The 15,231-nt window shown below is 39.9% G+C and overlaps 1 protein-coding gene across 1 annotated transcript; it reads right to left on the bottom strand.

Moving 5' to 3' along the window:
* LOC145047878 (actin-like) lies at positions 1–2,449 on the bottom strand. Its single transcript, XM_078996236.1, has 5 exons — positions 2,296–2,449; positions 1,573–1,642; positions 1,092–1,485; positions 387–1,000; positions 1–300 (listed from the first exon to the last, which is right to left on the bottom strand). Exons 2-5 carry the CDS (start codon positions 1,630–1,632, stop codon positions 235–237), a joined length of 1,134 nt encoding a protein of 377 aa, XP_078852362.1. The 5' UTR covers positions 1,633–1,642; positions 2,296–2,449; the 3' UTR covers positions 1–234.
* Positions 2,450–15,231: the final 12,782 nt, after the last annotated feature.

Raw genomic sequence — 15,231 nt, 5'->3', positions numbered from 1 at the left:
TCACAAAAACAAAATACGGCATATATTGATATCAATTTATGCTTGGCAATAACTATTTCAACAATTGAAGTCAATTGTAAAAGAACACGAAAAAAATTGTAGCATAAACCTGCCTGCCGAAGCCCGTAATCTTGATGAAAATCTTATCCGTAGACAAAATAAGAAAATAGAATTTCCGAACCCCAAAAGGCACAATTAAAAAAATAACTATTTTTCTTCTTTTTCTTCTTGCAATTAGAAACATTTCCTGTGGACAATAGAGGGTCCAGATTCATCGTACTCAGCCTTCGCAATCCACATCTGCAATAATAAAAAATAAAATTATTATTTATTCAGAAAATCGGTACACTGACCGACCCGACCCGTAATATAATATTAGAACTGACCTGCTGGAAGGTGCTGAGAGATGCCAAAATGGAGCCTCCGATCCAGACACTGTATTTCCTTTCGGGTGGAGCTACGACCTTAATCTTCATGCTGCTAGGGGCAAGGGCAGTAATTTCCTTACTCATTCGGTCAGCAATGCCCGGGAACATAGTAGTACCACCACTAAGTACGATGTTTCCATACAAATCCTTCCTAATATCCACGTCACACTTCATTATAGAGTTATAAGTCGTCTCATGAATACCCGCAGCTTCCATCCCGATCATCGATGGCTGGAAAAGGACTTCCGGGCACCTGAACCGCTCTGCCCCAATAGTGATCACCTGCCCGTCGGGCAGCTCGAAGCTCTTTTCAACTGAAGAGCTAGTTTTGGAAGTCTCCAGTTCCTGTTCAAAATCAAGCGCGATATATGCCAATTTCTCTTTCATGTCTCTCACAATTTCTCGTTCAGCAGACGTGGTGAACGAGTAACCTCTTTCAGTCAGAATTTTCATCAGGGCGTCGGTGAGGTCACGTCCGGCGAGATCCAAACGGAGGATGGCGTGTGGGAGTGCGTAACCTTCGTAGATCGGGACAGTATGACTCACACCATCACCGGAGTCCAACACAATACCTGCAAAATAAACCGGCGAATTGACGTTAACCGATCACCGGAACCCTAGGAGAGAGATAGAGAGGGAAAGAGAGAAACAACAGAAAGTTACCAGTTGTACGACCACTAGCATACAATGAGAGAACAGCTTGAATTGCGACATACATAGCAGGGGAATTGAAGGTTTCGAACATGATTTGTGTCATCTTTTCACGATTGGCTTTTGGATTAAGAGGAGCTTCTGTAAGGAGAACGGGGTGTTCTTCGGGAGCGACACGGAGTTCATTGTAGAAAGTGTGATGCCAGATCTTTTCCATGTCATCCCAGTTATTGACAATACCATGCTCGATTGGGTATTTCAAAGTAAGAATACCTCTTTTTGATTGAGCTTCGTCTCCTACGTAAGCATCCTTTTGACCCATGCCAACCATCACTCCTGTGTGACGTGGACGACCAACAATGCTAGGGAAAACTGCTCTTGGGGCATCATCTCCAGCGAATCCAGCCTTTACATACAAACAATGGAATGGAATCGTGAAAGAATGGAATGGAATCGCGAAATGGAATAACAAATAACAAAGTAAATTTTATACCTTAACCATTCCAGTTCCATTGTCGCAGACAAGAGGCTGGATATCTTCACCGTCTGCCATCTTCTAGCAACTACATTCACGCATGCAGGAGAATAATTACATACATACATGCATAAATGTGTATGTTCATCATTAGATTGAAAAACAGGAAGTGCAAAACAATGGAGATCAAAAACTTTCATCTACAGATCACATGCTAGCTACTTAATTACTATTCAATTCAACTTCTGAAAATGACTTTTGTCGTTAAGCACAAAAATACAAGAGATCAATTGATATGAAGGTTATCGTCTATGACAAAGGATCCATATGTTACAAATTACATGCTTCTTGACTATCCAATCAAACGTTTTGGAAAAATAACTTTTATCATTAAGCACAAAACACAGGAGATAAATCGATATGCGGTTATCATCTATTTCAAAGGATCCATGTTAATTATCTCTACATAGTACTGATTAAATGATGGAGATCGACTCAGCTACAAACGCTGATAAAGGAAAAAACAAAATATAATCGATTTAAATGCCGATGAGTTCACGGATGATGAAAAATTAGGTCGACGTATTCGTTTTTGAGAACAAAAACACAAAGATCCAACGGTAATCCGCACAAATGATAAGAAAGATGTGCGAACGAACCATAGGAAGCACTCATGCAATGAAGGAACAGGAATTGAACAAAAATGAGATGATGTTTCATGAATAGAAGAGAAAATTTTACCTTGTAAATTGGATTGTGGAAGTTGATTGGTGTAATTTGAAATTGGAATGAAGTAAAACAAGGGCTGATGAAATGCGGGGTTAAATGATAAATGTAGATGAAAGATGGCCGATTTCCACGATAATCTGTTGGTAGAGATGGATGGTGTGACGCTTCATCAGGAAATCTCGTGAATCCCATTTCAGTTCTTCCGTTCGTTTACCAGGTTTATTCTCCCCCTTCTTTTTTGTCCTTTTTCAAGGTTCTGTTACAATAAATCATATATTTTGGATTTTTATCAAAATTTGACACAAAATAAAACTTATAACGTAACAGAGGACGATTAATTTCAAAAAATCAAAACTTATATGACAAATTAAGCGGATCTAAAATTTAATTCTTACGCACAACAAAAATGATATTTAAAAATAGGATGAGTTTATGATTGTGAGTGTCGAAAATTATGAAGATAAAAATTATAATCTTATACACGGAAAACCAACTAATATATATAAACGAATCTATTAAGGCTAAAGGTAAGTCTTACGACCTACTTAAAATTTTAATTTTATATATAGCAAAAAAAAAAACTATAATCCACATTACAAAAAGTAGAAGACATATTTTGAATTTTTATTTTTAAAAAATGTTTTAAAAAACCATTTCAAATCGAGAAAAAGATAAGTTGATCAGGGCAATTTGTTATTTTAAATTATGGATTTCATGATAAAAAGTTATTATTAATCGACACTCTCAAAATATCAATAAATAAATAAATTGCTATAATAAAAAGAAGCTTAAGCCTCAACTCCTCTAGATTCTTTAATTTTCAAAAATCTAGATATAGTTTTTATCAAACAATAAAATAGATTAACATTCAACTAGTTTTTCATTGAATTGTACGGTCTTTCAATTATATTTCAATCGACTTTTTTTAAAAAAAACTTTAAATCATTGGTGCTTGATCAGTTTTAACCAGCAAAACTGGTTGGTTTGGTTTTTTTTAAGGTACTCGAACTGACCCACCCACAAGTGTTGTTATTTTTTATCGGTTTAACTTAATTAGGGAACCACATGATTTTTTTGCCCTAGATTTGTCAATGTAGCAACATACTAACCGAAACAAAAATATCCGTAACCAATATGTTTGGTTAATAGTACCATGTCAACCAATTCAATATATATATATATATATATATATATATATATATATATATATATATATATATATATATATATATATATATATATATATATATATGACATCCCCAAAATCTTGGCCAGAAAAGACCGGTTTCATTTATGTTTTTTAAACATTTTCAGAGTAAATCATTTTGATTTTAAAAGAGATGCGAAATTTGTTCCAAAAAACAAAACATGAAAAAATAGATTTTTATCAAAACATTTCATAAAGAAATATAATTTCATTTCATAATAAAAAATTGGGATGTTATGTTCCGATACAGACCATAAAGCATAAACGATAACATTACAAGTCATTCAACAAATATATACATATACAGACTTGTAAACAAAACAACCTGATGATTTATCCATCTTATGCCCTTGCGCTACTTCCTGTAATACAAATAAACTGAGTGGGTCAGGCTTGAGGGCCTGGTGAGCATATAGGGTTTTCAACCCACAATAAATAATTATATTTAATTTCAACAATCAATAATAACCCGATTACTCATTCCCGTTATTCTCACTTTACGTCCCTAAAAACAACATCTATTATAAGGAACCTAATTTAGGATTTTCATCGAGACAAACATTACTGCAGAGGGGCTTCCTCAACAATAAATGTCCTAAAAGCAACCATGTGGGGGATAGAGTACACCGGTGAACACATCGTTCACAAAACCTACAGGTTATGAGTCTGCTAGCGTTCCACAGGACTGTTTAGAATAGTCCGTGGTCGTCATCCATACTTTGCTGAATGACTAGAATAACACCAACAACGAGGCCTCTCATCAATTCATTTCATTGCACACCAACTGTCTACCCATGTTCTACCCAACATATTAGTAGATAAAAATATACATGTTTTATACATAATTTTTAAAAGAAAAACTGTATAGCATGCTCTTTCAATACTCCATCCAAATAGCAAGTAACACGTAAACACATAACAAGAAATTTCAAGGAGAGTCATATAAGTCTATGTGTTAGAAGGTAATAATAATACCCTCACACAACCCGTATTCTTAAATACATTCAACGATTACTTGTATAATATCGTGTATTATAAGGCACTATAACAAGAAATTTCAAGGAGAGTCATATAAGTCTATGTGTTAGAAGGTAATAATAATACCCTCACACAACCCGTATTCTTAAATACATTCAACGATTACTTGTATAATATCGTGTATTGAAAGGCACTATACACTCACTTGATCAGAAGATGATTGGACATCACTACGACTTGCAGAAGTAGTATTCTTCAGTAGATCTGGAAGATCTTCACAAAAAAACGGGCTCCTCGCGGGCAGGGCTTCGGCTCGGGAATCTCACTTCTCGGGATCCTCGGGGCTTCGGAACTTGCTTCGAGGCCCGGGAATGATACCGGAGCTTTGGGATATAATTGACACGCAAATCGAGGCAAAAACTAGAGAGAATAAAGAGTTTGAACAAGAGAAATCGGCAGCTCTCGCATTCTATTTATAGGCTGCTGGGTCTAGAATTACGCTGGGCGTACTCAGTACGTTGGGCGTAATTTTGGTTACGCTGGGCGTACACTTCGGATAAGCTTTGGTATGTGTGTCACGATCTTCAAAAATTCATAACTTTCGCATATGAGCTCCGTTTTCGACGTTCTTTATATCCACACATAGGTGAGCTTATGCTCTACAATTTTCGTTTAGACTCCGTCGGCTAATTTTGACTTTATTTTTTATTATTTATTTTTAGTAGGCCGAGACAGAAAAACTTCGTTAGAAATTCATAACTTCTTCGTCTAACGTCCGTTTTTGTTTGTCATTTCACCAATGCACTACTATCAACGAGATCGTTGATTCTCGTTTAGAAAGTTTCGGCTAAAACTCGCTCGATCTTAATTCGAACTTTTAGGTTGTCTACTGCTAAGCTGAAACTTCGAAAAATCATAACTTCCTCATACGAAGTCAGATTTAGGTGTTCTTTTTATGCACACTCTCGGTTTAACATTATCTACATCTTTCGTGTTGATTACTAAGGCTAAATATCACTCCTTCGTAAATTCACTATTTACGTCACGCTGTGCCACACCGGTTTTGTCACGAAACTTCGAAATGTCATAACTTCTTTGTTATAACTCGGATTTCGGCATTCATTATATCTCCGGAATCGTTGTTTCAACCACTACATCTTCATGCAAAGATATCGGGCATATATCACACTTTAATTTTGACGCTTATTTTATTCTTAATTCATTAAATTATAATAATTAAGAAAATAAACACATAATTCACAAATAATACATTCTTATTATTTCAAAATTGGGTTATAAAGGTTAATCTAGACTATTACATTGCTAAAAATGGCAAGCCCAGAAACACGGGCGTTACATTTTATATATATATATATATATATATATATATATATATATATATATATATATATATATATATATATATATATATATATATATATATATAAAAGATCAATGTAGAACCACTCTTAACTTATAGAACCATAAAACTAACATCATAACTTTAAGATTATTATATCAATAAATTAAATTAAAAAGATACATAATGATATTATACACCTTTGTCCATAGAATCACATACTAATGAGGGAATAATGGGGATTAAAAAATCATAATCCCTGTAAATTAGCTAAATTGATTGTATTCATTTTTGCTGTCAGTAATCTGCAAAGTCGTTGGAGCAGGTGCTACAACTGGTCCACCTATTTTCAAACTTGGGCAATTATCCTTCTTATGGCCCTTCTAATTGCAATGGAAACAAATTAGATCAGATGCCTAGGTGGTGGTAGCAACAATGCAATCTCTGCTGAAATGATCTGTCTTATCACACTTGAAGCAGCCATAACCACCCACCCTGCATCCCCATCGTGCGTCTTAGCATACTTGCCGCAACGTCCCCAACCATGCTGGCCCCTCAATCTCGAGTCAAAAACCTTGAGTCTCTTGTGCGAACCCTCTGAACTCTGAACCCGACCCGACTTCCTCTTCCTCTCCATCTCCAAGTCAATCTCCCTCTCTTTGGGTCGCGTTATCATATCCTCCAATTTCTTGCAACTGGATTGGCTCACAAACTTCCTGATATGGCTCCTCAACATCTCTTGGTATCTCACCTTATTTATCTCCTCATCCGCCACATACTACATAACCAATAACTCCCTCTCACGAAACATAGCAGTGATCTCTGTTACCATCTCAGTAGTCTGGTGAAGGTCCTGAACTCCCTTGCCAACTATTGGACCTCAATCACAGGTGAAAACTCAACCCGAAACCTCGCCACAAATCCTCCCAAGTCATCGAATTAATAGCCTCGCCTCCCAAGGTGTGTCCAACCTCCTCCTACTAGTCTTGAGCTTTGTCTTTCAAAAGACAGGACACAAATCTGACCGTCGCCTCTTCAAGACAAAGGATAGATCGGAAGGCGTTCTCGACGTCTGCCAACGAATGCTTACTCGCAATTGGGTCCTTCTTCCCAAAGAACTTCGGGACTCCACATGCACGAAACTCATGGAAGGTCAAAGTGCGAGCTCCCATCATCACCACCATATCAGAAAGAAAAGCGCCTAATCGCTTATCCAGAATCTCCAGAATACCCTCCTTGGCCGTGCCAAAGATAACAGGAGTCTGCTCAAGAATACTACGGGTGATCTCTTCTGACATGAACTACCGCATCTGATCATCCATAAACCCGACCCTAGAGCCCGAACCTGAACCATCACCGACACCAGTACCAACACCAGCACCCCTATCTACACTAGAGTCTCCTCGAGTGACCACCATAATGAAACATAAACCATATAAACCATCATAACAAACATGAAGAAAATCCCATACTCTACGAGCTCCCTGGTATCATTGTGACTTTCCTTGACTCAAGTATGAATCCTATGCTTCCATTAGTACGAGCCCAAACTACCTTCCAGATCTATCCGTACGTTCCTCAAGGATCGCCTCGAGTCCTCTAAGTCACTCTTTTACCAATCCAAATAAACCTCAACAAGACAAGGCTCTCGACACCGAATCATCTCCTAGGTTTTCCTGGGGTAAACACCACACCACCTTATGCCATTAGCTGCAGAAGGAACTCCCCCTAACACCCTCTAACTAGCTCATGAATACAATTACATATCATTGACACCAGATAATTCTTGGGATGAAAGGTCTTACGCTACAACGGTTGGACTCAAACAAGAGTTGCGCAATATAGTTAAAACCTAACCTTTTAAAATTATCTAGTCTTAATAATATGTAACCTAACATATTCACTTACTAGTTGGTTAATGTTAATGAGAACTCCTAAAAAGCACAAATTAAGAAATATTCAAGCACCAAGTAATAGAAATCAAGTATTACCTAAAAAGCCATCCTGTCACCGACTAATCAGTACTAGCATGCAAGTCTAAAAGCTCATACAACAGGAATACAAAGGCATCTCTCTTAGCACTCTATAATGTAATCATGAGTAGATCCTTAGCCCTAATCCAGCATGCAATTCACAGATTCACAATTCAAAGCATAACATATACATGTATGGGTATTTTGGGAAAACTTACTTGAGCTCGATTGATTACATGCACCACATGACACATCCCAAAATTCTAGGCCAAGAATTTCGTTTTAAACCATTTAATAAACCACAGTTATCAAAACATTTCATCAAAATATAAGTCAAAGTATTTCAAAACATTATCAGAGTGTCATATCAAATCATCAGAGTAAACGTGCCATGCTAAATCATCGTGTTGTGTGCAATGCAGTCATCCCAAGCTCTTTCCCCTGCTACTAGAAGTACCTAAAACCAAAACTGAAAACAGTAAGCACGAAGCTTAGTGAGTCTCCCCAAACTACCACATACCATACCCATAATCGCATAACCACATGCATTGGGCCTAGCTCGCTACATAGGGCCCCGCTTGACATTGGAAGAATCCGACATCAGGCCTCGATTGGCATCGAGTCTCGCTCGGTATACATATCTGTTTCTACCAGGCCCTGCCTGTCTATGGGCCTCGCCTGCTATACACCTACAAACATATATTCATAATCATGCTAGTACATAACAGACAAACACAACACTATAACTGCTAGTCTCAAGGCCCCGCCCCTACTATACTAATAATGAGATATGGAACTCCATCCAAACTCAGCTAGTGATGAGATACGGGCCTCTGTCCACACCCACCTCCCTACATGGCACATACAACTATCACAAAGACAACAATTATATATATATATATATATATATATATATATATATATATATATATATATATATCTAAACATGTATTCCTTCCTTGGGTACCACCTGGCATCGAACCGTAGTTCAGAAACATACATATAAACCTTCCTCCGACCTCGCCCGACATCAGACCATAATCTGGAAGCATATAAACTACATCGGGCTAACCCCGACATCGGATCTAAATCCGGTGTTCACTAACATGCATAAAACGAGCCGACATTGGTTCCTTAGACCCGTTCCTACAGGAGAAAACTCACCTCACAAGCTGACTATAGAATCCTATGAATAAACCTCTTGCTGCTAGCTGGCAGATCCCGAACTGCTGATCTCTCGACTCCCCGAGCTACCATTACCAAAATAACAATTAGTCCAAACCAACAATCCTCCTTAAGGTAAAATGACCATTTTACCCCTTATCTAAACTGGTCCAAAACTAAGGCCCAAAAACCATAATATGAAAGGCCCAATACTAGGTAGACTTCCCAAGCCCACTAGTGGCCCACTAATGGCATAATTTGCTAAATTGAGCCCAATCCCTCTAATAGGCCTTACCCTAAGCCGAAACATATTCTCGGCCCGAATTCTCTGACTTCTGATGGCCCACTAAGGCCCGAAGAACCAAAATCCAATGTATGGCCCAATCTGAGGCTCAAAACACATCAAACCCATATCTAATGAGTACGCGAGGCGTACTCCTTTGTACGCTAAGCGTACAAGCTGCATGGTGAGTACGTTGCGCGTACCTGCATGTACGCCCAACACACTTCTCTGTTAAGTAACTTTTCCCATTAAACACTTAATACTCTATTCGAAAGGCTATAATCACATATCCAAGTCCTCTTCGACGTCTTAATCCATAAAGTCACTGACTTGGTAAGTTTACATGACCCTAATAAGTCCAAACTCCAAAAATGGTATTTTATTTCCATGAAAGTTATCTTAACTCATGCATGAACCCATTAACACATCCAAGATGGCAACTTTCTGTCTTAGGGACTCATTTGGCACTGAGAGTGGCAACTCTAAGCCTAGGAATCAGAATTGAACCATAAAGCTCTATTTTTGGGACCAAAATGGTACAAAACATCACTACACTAGAGCTAAGCATACTTGAGGAAAGTTCAAGGCTTTATAACTCAAGGTTATATGAAATGGAACAACAATCTCGGATCTACAGCTTCTCCTTTGAACCACCACCTTGCTTTGCTCTTCACTTGCTTGGAAAATGGTTTCTCAACACCAAAATTCTCTTTAACGACCTTCTAACTCCAAGAACACTCAAGGAAGGATTAGGGATTTGTGGTGGGTGTCTAAGAATGAGAAGGAGGTTGATATCTAGGGCATTATGTTCTTTATATAGTGCTTAGCCCCAAAAGTAGGGTTTAGGAACTCTGGTCATACTTCTTGTATGCTGGGCGTACTCCTCCCACACCCGCATCCATTTACTCCTCTATGATGGGCGTGCCCCCAACTTATGATGGGTGTATTTCCGTGCTGGCCACCTTGCATGCATGGTACCTTCTTGCGACTTTTCTCCATTGGGGACTAATATTGCCAATAACTTCAAAGTGTCGTAACTCCTTCATTCTAAGTCTGGTTTTGACAAACTTTATATACACGAAAAGGTTGCGGGAATCCCTACGCTCCTAGCTACTCCCCCAAACCTAAAACCTCCCGAATAAGACCTGAGACCCCATAAAAGACAAAATCGTCCCCTTACGTCTATACCATTGTCCTTTGACGTCACAACCGAGTACTTTCAAAACTAGGTGTTACAATTCTCCCACACTTAAATTGGATTTCGTCCTCGAAATCGCTCCATACTCACACCCGAATCCAACTAACGATATGAGGAACACAACTGGTGGTTTTATGCGTAATCCATTCTTCCCAAAACAACCGAAATTCAATCGAACTTCCATCCTAAAGTAAGTGAACTTCATTTTCAATAAATCACTTCTGCTTTTTCATATTTCAAACCCATGCTGATTTGTCTCCCTAATAAACTGCCCACACATAACTATCTTTTGGACAATTATACTTGATTGAAGGCTCAGATAATCCTTCGAGTATAAGATTCATCCGTGCAACGGTTAGACTCTAACGATAGCTGCGCAATAGAGTCAAATCAATTACTCTGAGATTATTTAATTCGGCTGTAAGTGTCTTCGCTCTTTCTATCCACAAGATACCCTACACACAAGAACCCTCATAATCATTACTTCTGCCAAAACATCACGTTGTCTCTTATCTACCTTTTGAAGGAACCGGGACCTTCCAGGTCCAAACTTATCTGTCCACTATCTGGAATATCAGATTCCACCCGATTATTGAACCAATGAACACCCCTTCAATCGCTCCCACCGACTTCTGATGAAACTTAGGCTATCGAAATTGCTCTATCGACATGGCCACTCTTGGCTCTATAAATCCTGGAATCCTCGATCCTATATCTCGACCCCTCGGTCTCTGCCAGGTTTCACTTACCTTGCTATGATCGAACGGGCCTCGCCCACAGGTCTCACCCAAAACACACAACGGAGTGACCTTTCTCCTAGGTCTCACCTGTCTAGGGCTATGCATGTACCACTTCACCTTGAATCCTACCTACCTATCCTTTCCTTATTCTGATCACACTAACTATGAGATATGAGCCTCGCCCACACTCCGCTGACTAGGAGATACAGGCCCCCACCCACACTCCGCTAACTAGCCGCTAATGAATGTCGCGGCTATCCTGCAGTCTTGCAACATTTCATACGCTGTCTGGCTGCTAGTGAATGCTAAATCTATCCCACAGTCTTACAACACTTTCCACGCTGGTCATGCACACGACCTAACATCCTGACTGAAATTGCGTTTTGATGGAAATTTCCTCAACCTAATTTCCCAAAGCCAACTATCGAACATCAAAAGACGCGAATCCTATATAGGGAAGTTTCCCAACTTCCAACCCATATGTTCCTAAACCAGTTAGCCACTTGGGATGTCTTCCTTCCTAACGAGAATGCTAACCCACTCTGAATCCACACTTTCTTTGGTTCCTGAACCCTTGGAAAACTCTCCCCCCCCACTTTGGTTCAACTAACATCTGACCGCACAACCGACTGGAAAGATCCTCAATCCTTTGTATCATCCAGTGATCAATCATGCTGGCAACCAACGCTTACCACTGTTAGTGTTCCAAAAACTAACCAATCACACTTGCTACAACTACTACATCCTGAAAACCCATCTTATACGGAGACGTCCCCAAACTAGTACCCTAAGAACCATGAGATGCATATGACATATAATACAAACATAAACAAGAAGTATAATCCTAAGATACAACTACTCATATGGATGCGAGAAAATAGCAATAAAATCATAAATAAAAACTGATAGGAAAGCAAAAGATACGCACCTGCAACATCGAAAGTTGCTCGTGTCTCCTCTATAATCAACTGGAAAGCCCTGCTCCTTGCCGCAGGCGCCTTTTTCTGGCCCTAACAGCCATCTATGATCCTCAATGTTGCAGGGGCAGGTGCTATCACCAGTACAGCTGCAAGAAAACTCGGAAATTGGGCCTTCTTGTGGCCCCACAGACTGCAATGGAAGCAAATCAAGTCTGATCCCTGTGTGGTGGTAGCGGTACAATCCCTACTAAAATGACCGATCCGACCACACTTGAAGCAACCAGAATTACCACCACTACCGCTCCTACACGCACCTTCGTTTGTCCTTCCACACTTGCCATAGCGGCTACGGTCCTGATAACCTCTCGATTTAGAATCTGATGTTTTGGGCCTCTTGCCCGATCCCGTAGATGTCTACACCTCGTCTGGTTCCTCTTCCTATTTGCCTCTAAGTGAAGCTCACTCTCCTTGTATCGAGCGATCATATCCTCTAGCATCTTGCAGCTGGACCGGCTCATGAGCTGTCTAATGTCGCTACTTAGTATCTCATGGTACCGAGCCTTCTTTATTTCCTCATCCGCAACATACTGCGGAACAAGAAGGGCTCTTTCTCTGAACTTGGCGGTGATCTCCGCCACTATCTCTATAGTGTGCTGGAGGTCTTGGAACTACCGTGCTAACTGCTTCACCTTAATAATTGGTGTAAACTTGGCCTTGAATCTATCCAAGAAGTTACTCCATGTCATCGCGTCCAACACGGCCTCATCTCTAATAGCATGTCCAACCTCCTCCTACCAATCATGCACTCTATCCTTTAGAAGACAGGAGGCGAGTCGGACCTTGTGTCCCCCTCGGGAAACCAGCTAGAACGGAAGGTTTTGGCGACAATTTCCAACCACCGGCTGCTAGCAATGGGGTCCTTAGCCCCATGATATTCTGGAGCTCCATAGGCTATGAACTCCCTGAATGTCAGTGTGCGCGCCCCCATCATGGCCGCCATCTCGGTGCGGATCGCACCCAATCTCTCATCTAAAATCTTCATAATACCCTTCTTGACTGTACCAAAGATCACAGGAGTCTGGTCTAAAATACTGTGCGTAATCTTAGCTGAAATAAACTCTCTCATCTGCTCATCCACCTGCTCGGCTCCATAGCCCGAGCCCGATCCCTTACCGACACCTGAACTGCTCACTGGTCTGCCACGTAACGTCACCATGCTGCAACATATCATAACAACCATCAGAATACTCATGACTATCGAGGGATCACACACACATACACTAAAAGTTTCCTAGTTTCATATCAGCCTTCCTTGATTTGAGTATGGATCCTCTGCTTTCAGTAGCACAGGCCCATACTACCTTCCACATCTATCTGTACTTTCCTCAAGAACTGCCTTGACTCCACCAATTCCCTTCTGCTACTATTGCTTCACGCGCTAATCTCATCCTAGGCCAATCACTCTCCACCATCAATTGCATAAGAAGTCCTTTCTATCTCCCCCTAACTAGCTCACGAAAACTATTACATATCACTAAGACAAGATAATTCTTCGATTGAGAGGTCCTACCCTACAACGGTTAGACTCAAACAAGAGTTGTGCAATAGTGATAGACCTAACCTTATGAAATTATTTAGTCCTCGTAATATGTAACTTAACATATTCTTTTACTAGTTAGTATTAAAACATTTTATCAATATATAAGTCAAAGTATTTTAAAACATTATCAGAGTGTCATATCAAATCATCAGAGTAAACGTCCCAGGCTAAATCATCATGGTGTGTGCAATGCAGTCATCCTGAGCTCTTTCCTCTGCTACTAGAAGTACCTAAAACCAAAACTGAAAACCGTAAACACAGAGCTTCGTGAGTCTCCCCAAACTACCACATACCATACACATAATCATATAACCACATGCATCGGGCCCCGCCCGATATCAGACGAATCCGGCATTAGGCCCTGCCTTGCATCGAGCCCCGCTCGATATATATATCTGTTTCTACTAGGCCCCACCCGCTATACACATACAAACATATAATCATAATCATTCTAGTACATAACATACAAACACAACACTATAACTACTAGTCTCAAGTCCCTACCCTTACTATGTTAATAATGAGATATGGAACCCCGTCCACATTCAACTAGTGATTAGATACGCCCCCACCCATACTCACCTCCCTAACAGGTACATACAAGTATCACAAAGACAACAAGTATAACTAAACATGCATTCCTTTATCGGGTACCACCCGACATCGAACCGTAGTTCGGAAACATACATGTAAACCTTCCTCGGGCCTTGCCCGGCATCGGACCGTAATCCGGAAGCATATAAACTACATTGGGCTAACCCCGACATCGGATATAAATCCGGTATTCACTAACATGCATAAAACGAGCCGACATTGGTTCCTTAGACCCGTTCTTACAGGAGAAAACTCACCTCACAAGCTGACTATAGAATCCTATGAATAAACCTCTTGCTGCTATCTGGCAGATTCCCAAACTGCTGATCTCTCGACTCCCCGATCTATCATTACCAAAATAACAATTAGTCCAAACCAAAACTAAGGCCCAATACTAGGTATACTTCTCAAGCCCACTAGTGGGCCTTACCCTAAGCCGAAACATATTCTCGGCCCAAATTATCTGACTTCTGATGGCCCATTAAGGCCCAAAGAACCAAAATCCAATGTATGGCCCAATTTGAGGCCTAAAACACGCCAAGCCCATATCTAATGAGTAAGTCAATCAATCCAATGTATGGAACAAACATGTTTACAAAAAACATAAATGAAAATTAGAGTAAGTCAATCAATCATCTCAATACATCAAAGTTATATAAGACAAAAATCATGGTGTGTGTGCGATGTGATCACCCGAGCTCTTCCCTTTCGATTCGGAAGTACCTGAAACATAAATTGAAAACCATAAAGTGAATTCCCTAAAATTCCCCATACTATAAACATCAAACATACAATGGGCCATGACTTACAACCATCTGCACCACCCAGTTTTGAGCCCCGCTCATAACAGATCTATCAGTAACATGTGATGGGCCCCGCCCAACACACTCATTAGGCCCTGCCGGGTATACATACAAACACATAAAAAGGA

Source organism: Lactuca saligna, chromosome 5 (assembly GCF_052625555.1).
Source record: "Lactuca saligna cultivar CGN05327 chromosome 5, ASM5262555v1, whole genome shotgun sequence".
Classification (NCBI taxonomy): domain Eukaryota; kingdom Viridiplantae; phylum Streptophyta; class Magnoliopsida; order Asterales; family Asteraceae; genus Lactuca; species Lactuca saligna.
Note: the sequence above shows the minus strand (reverse complement) of the source record. Positions and strands in the feature narration are given on the sequence as shown.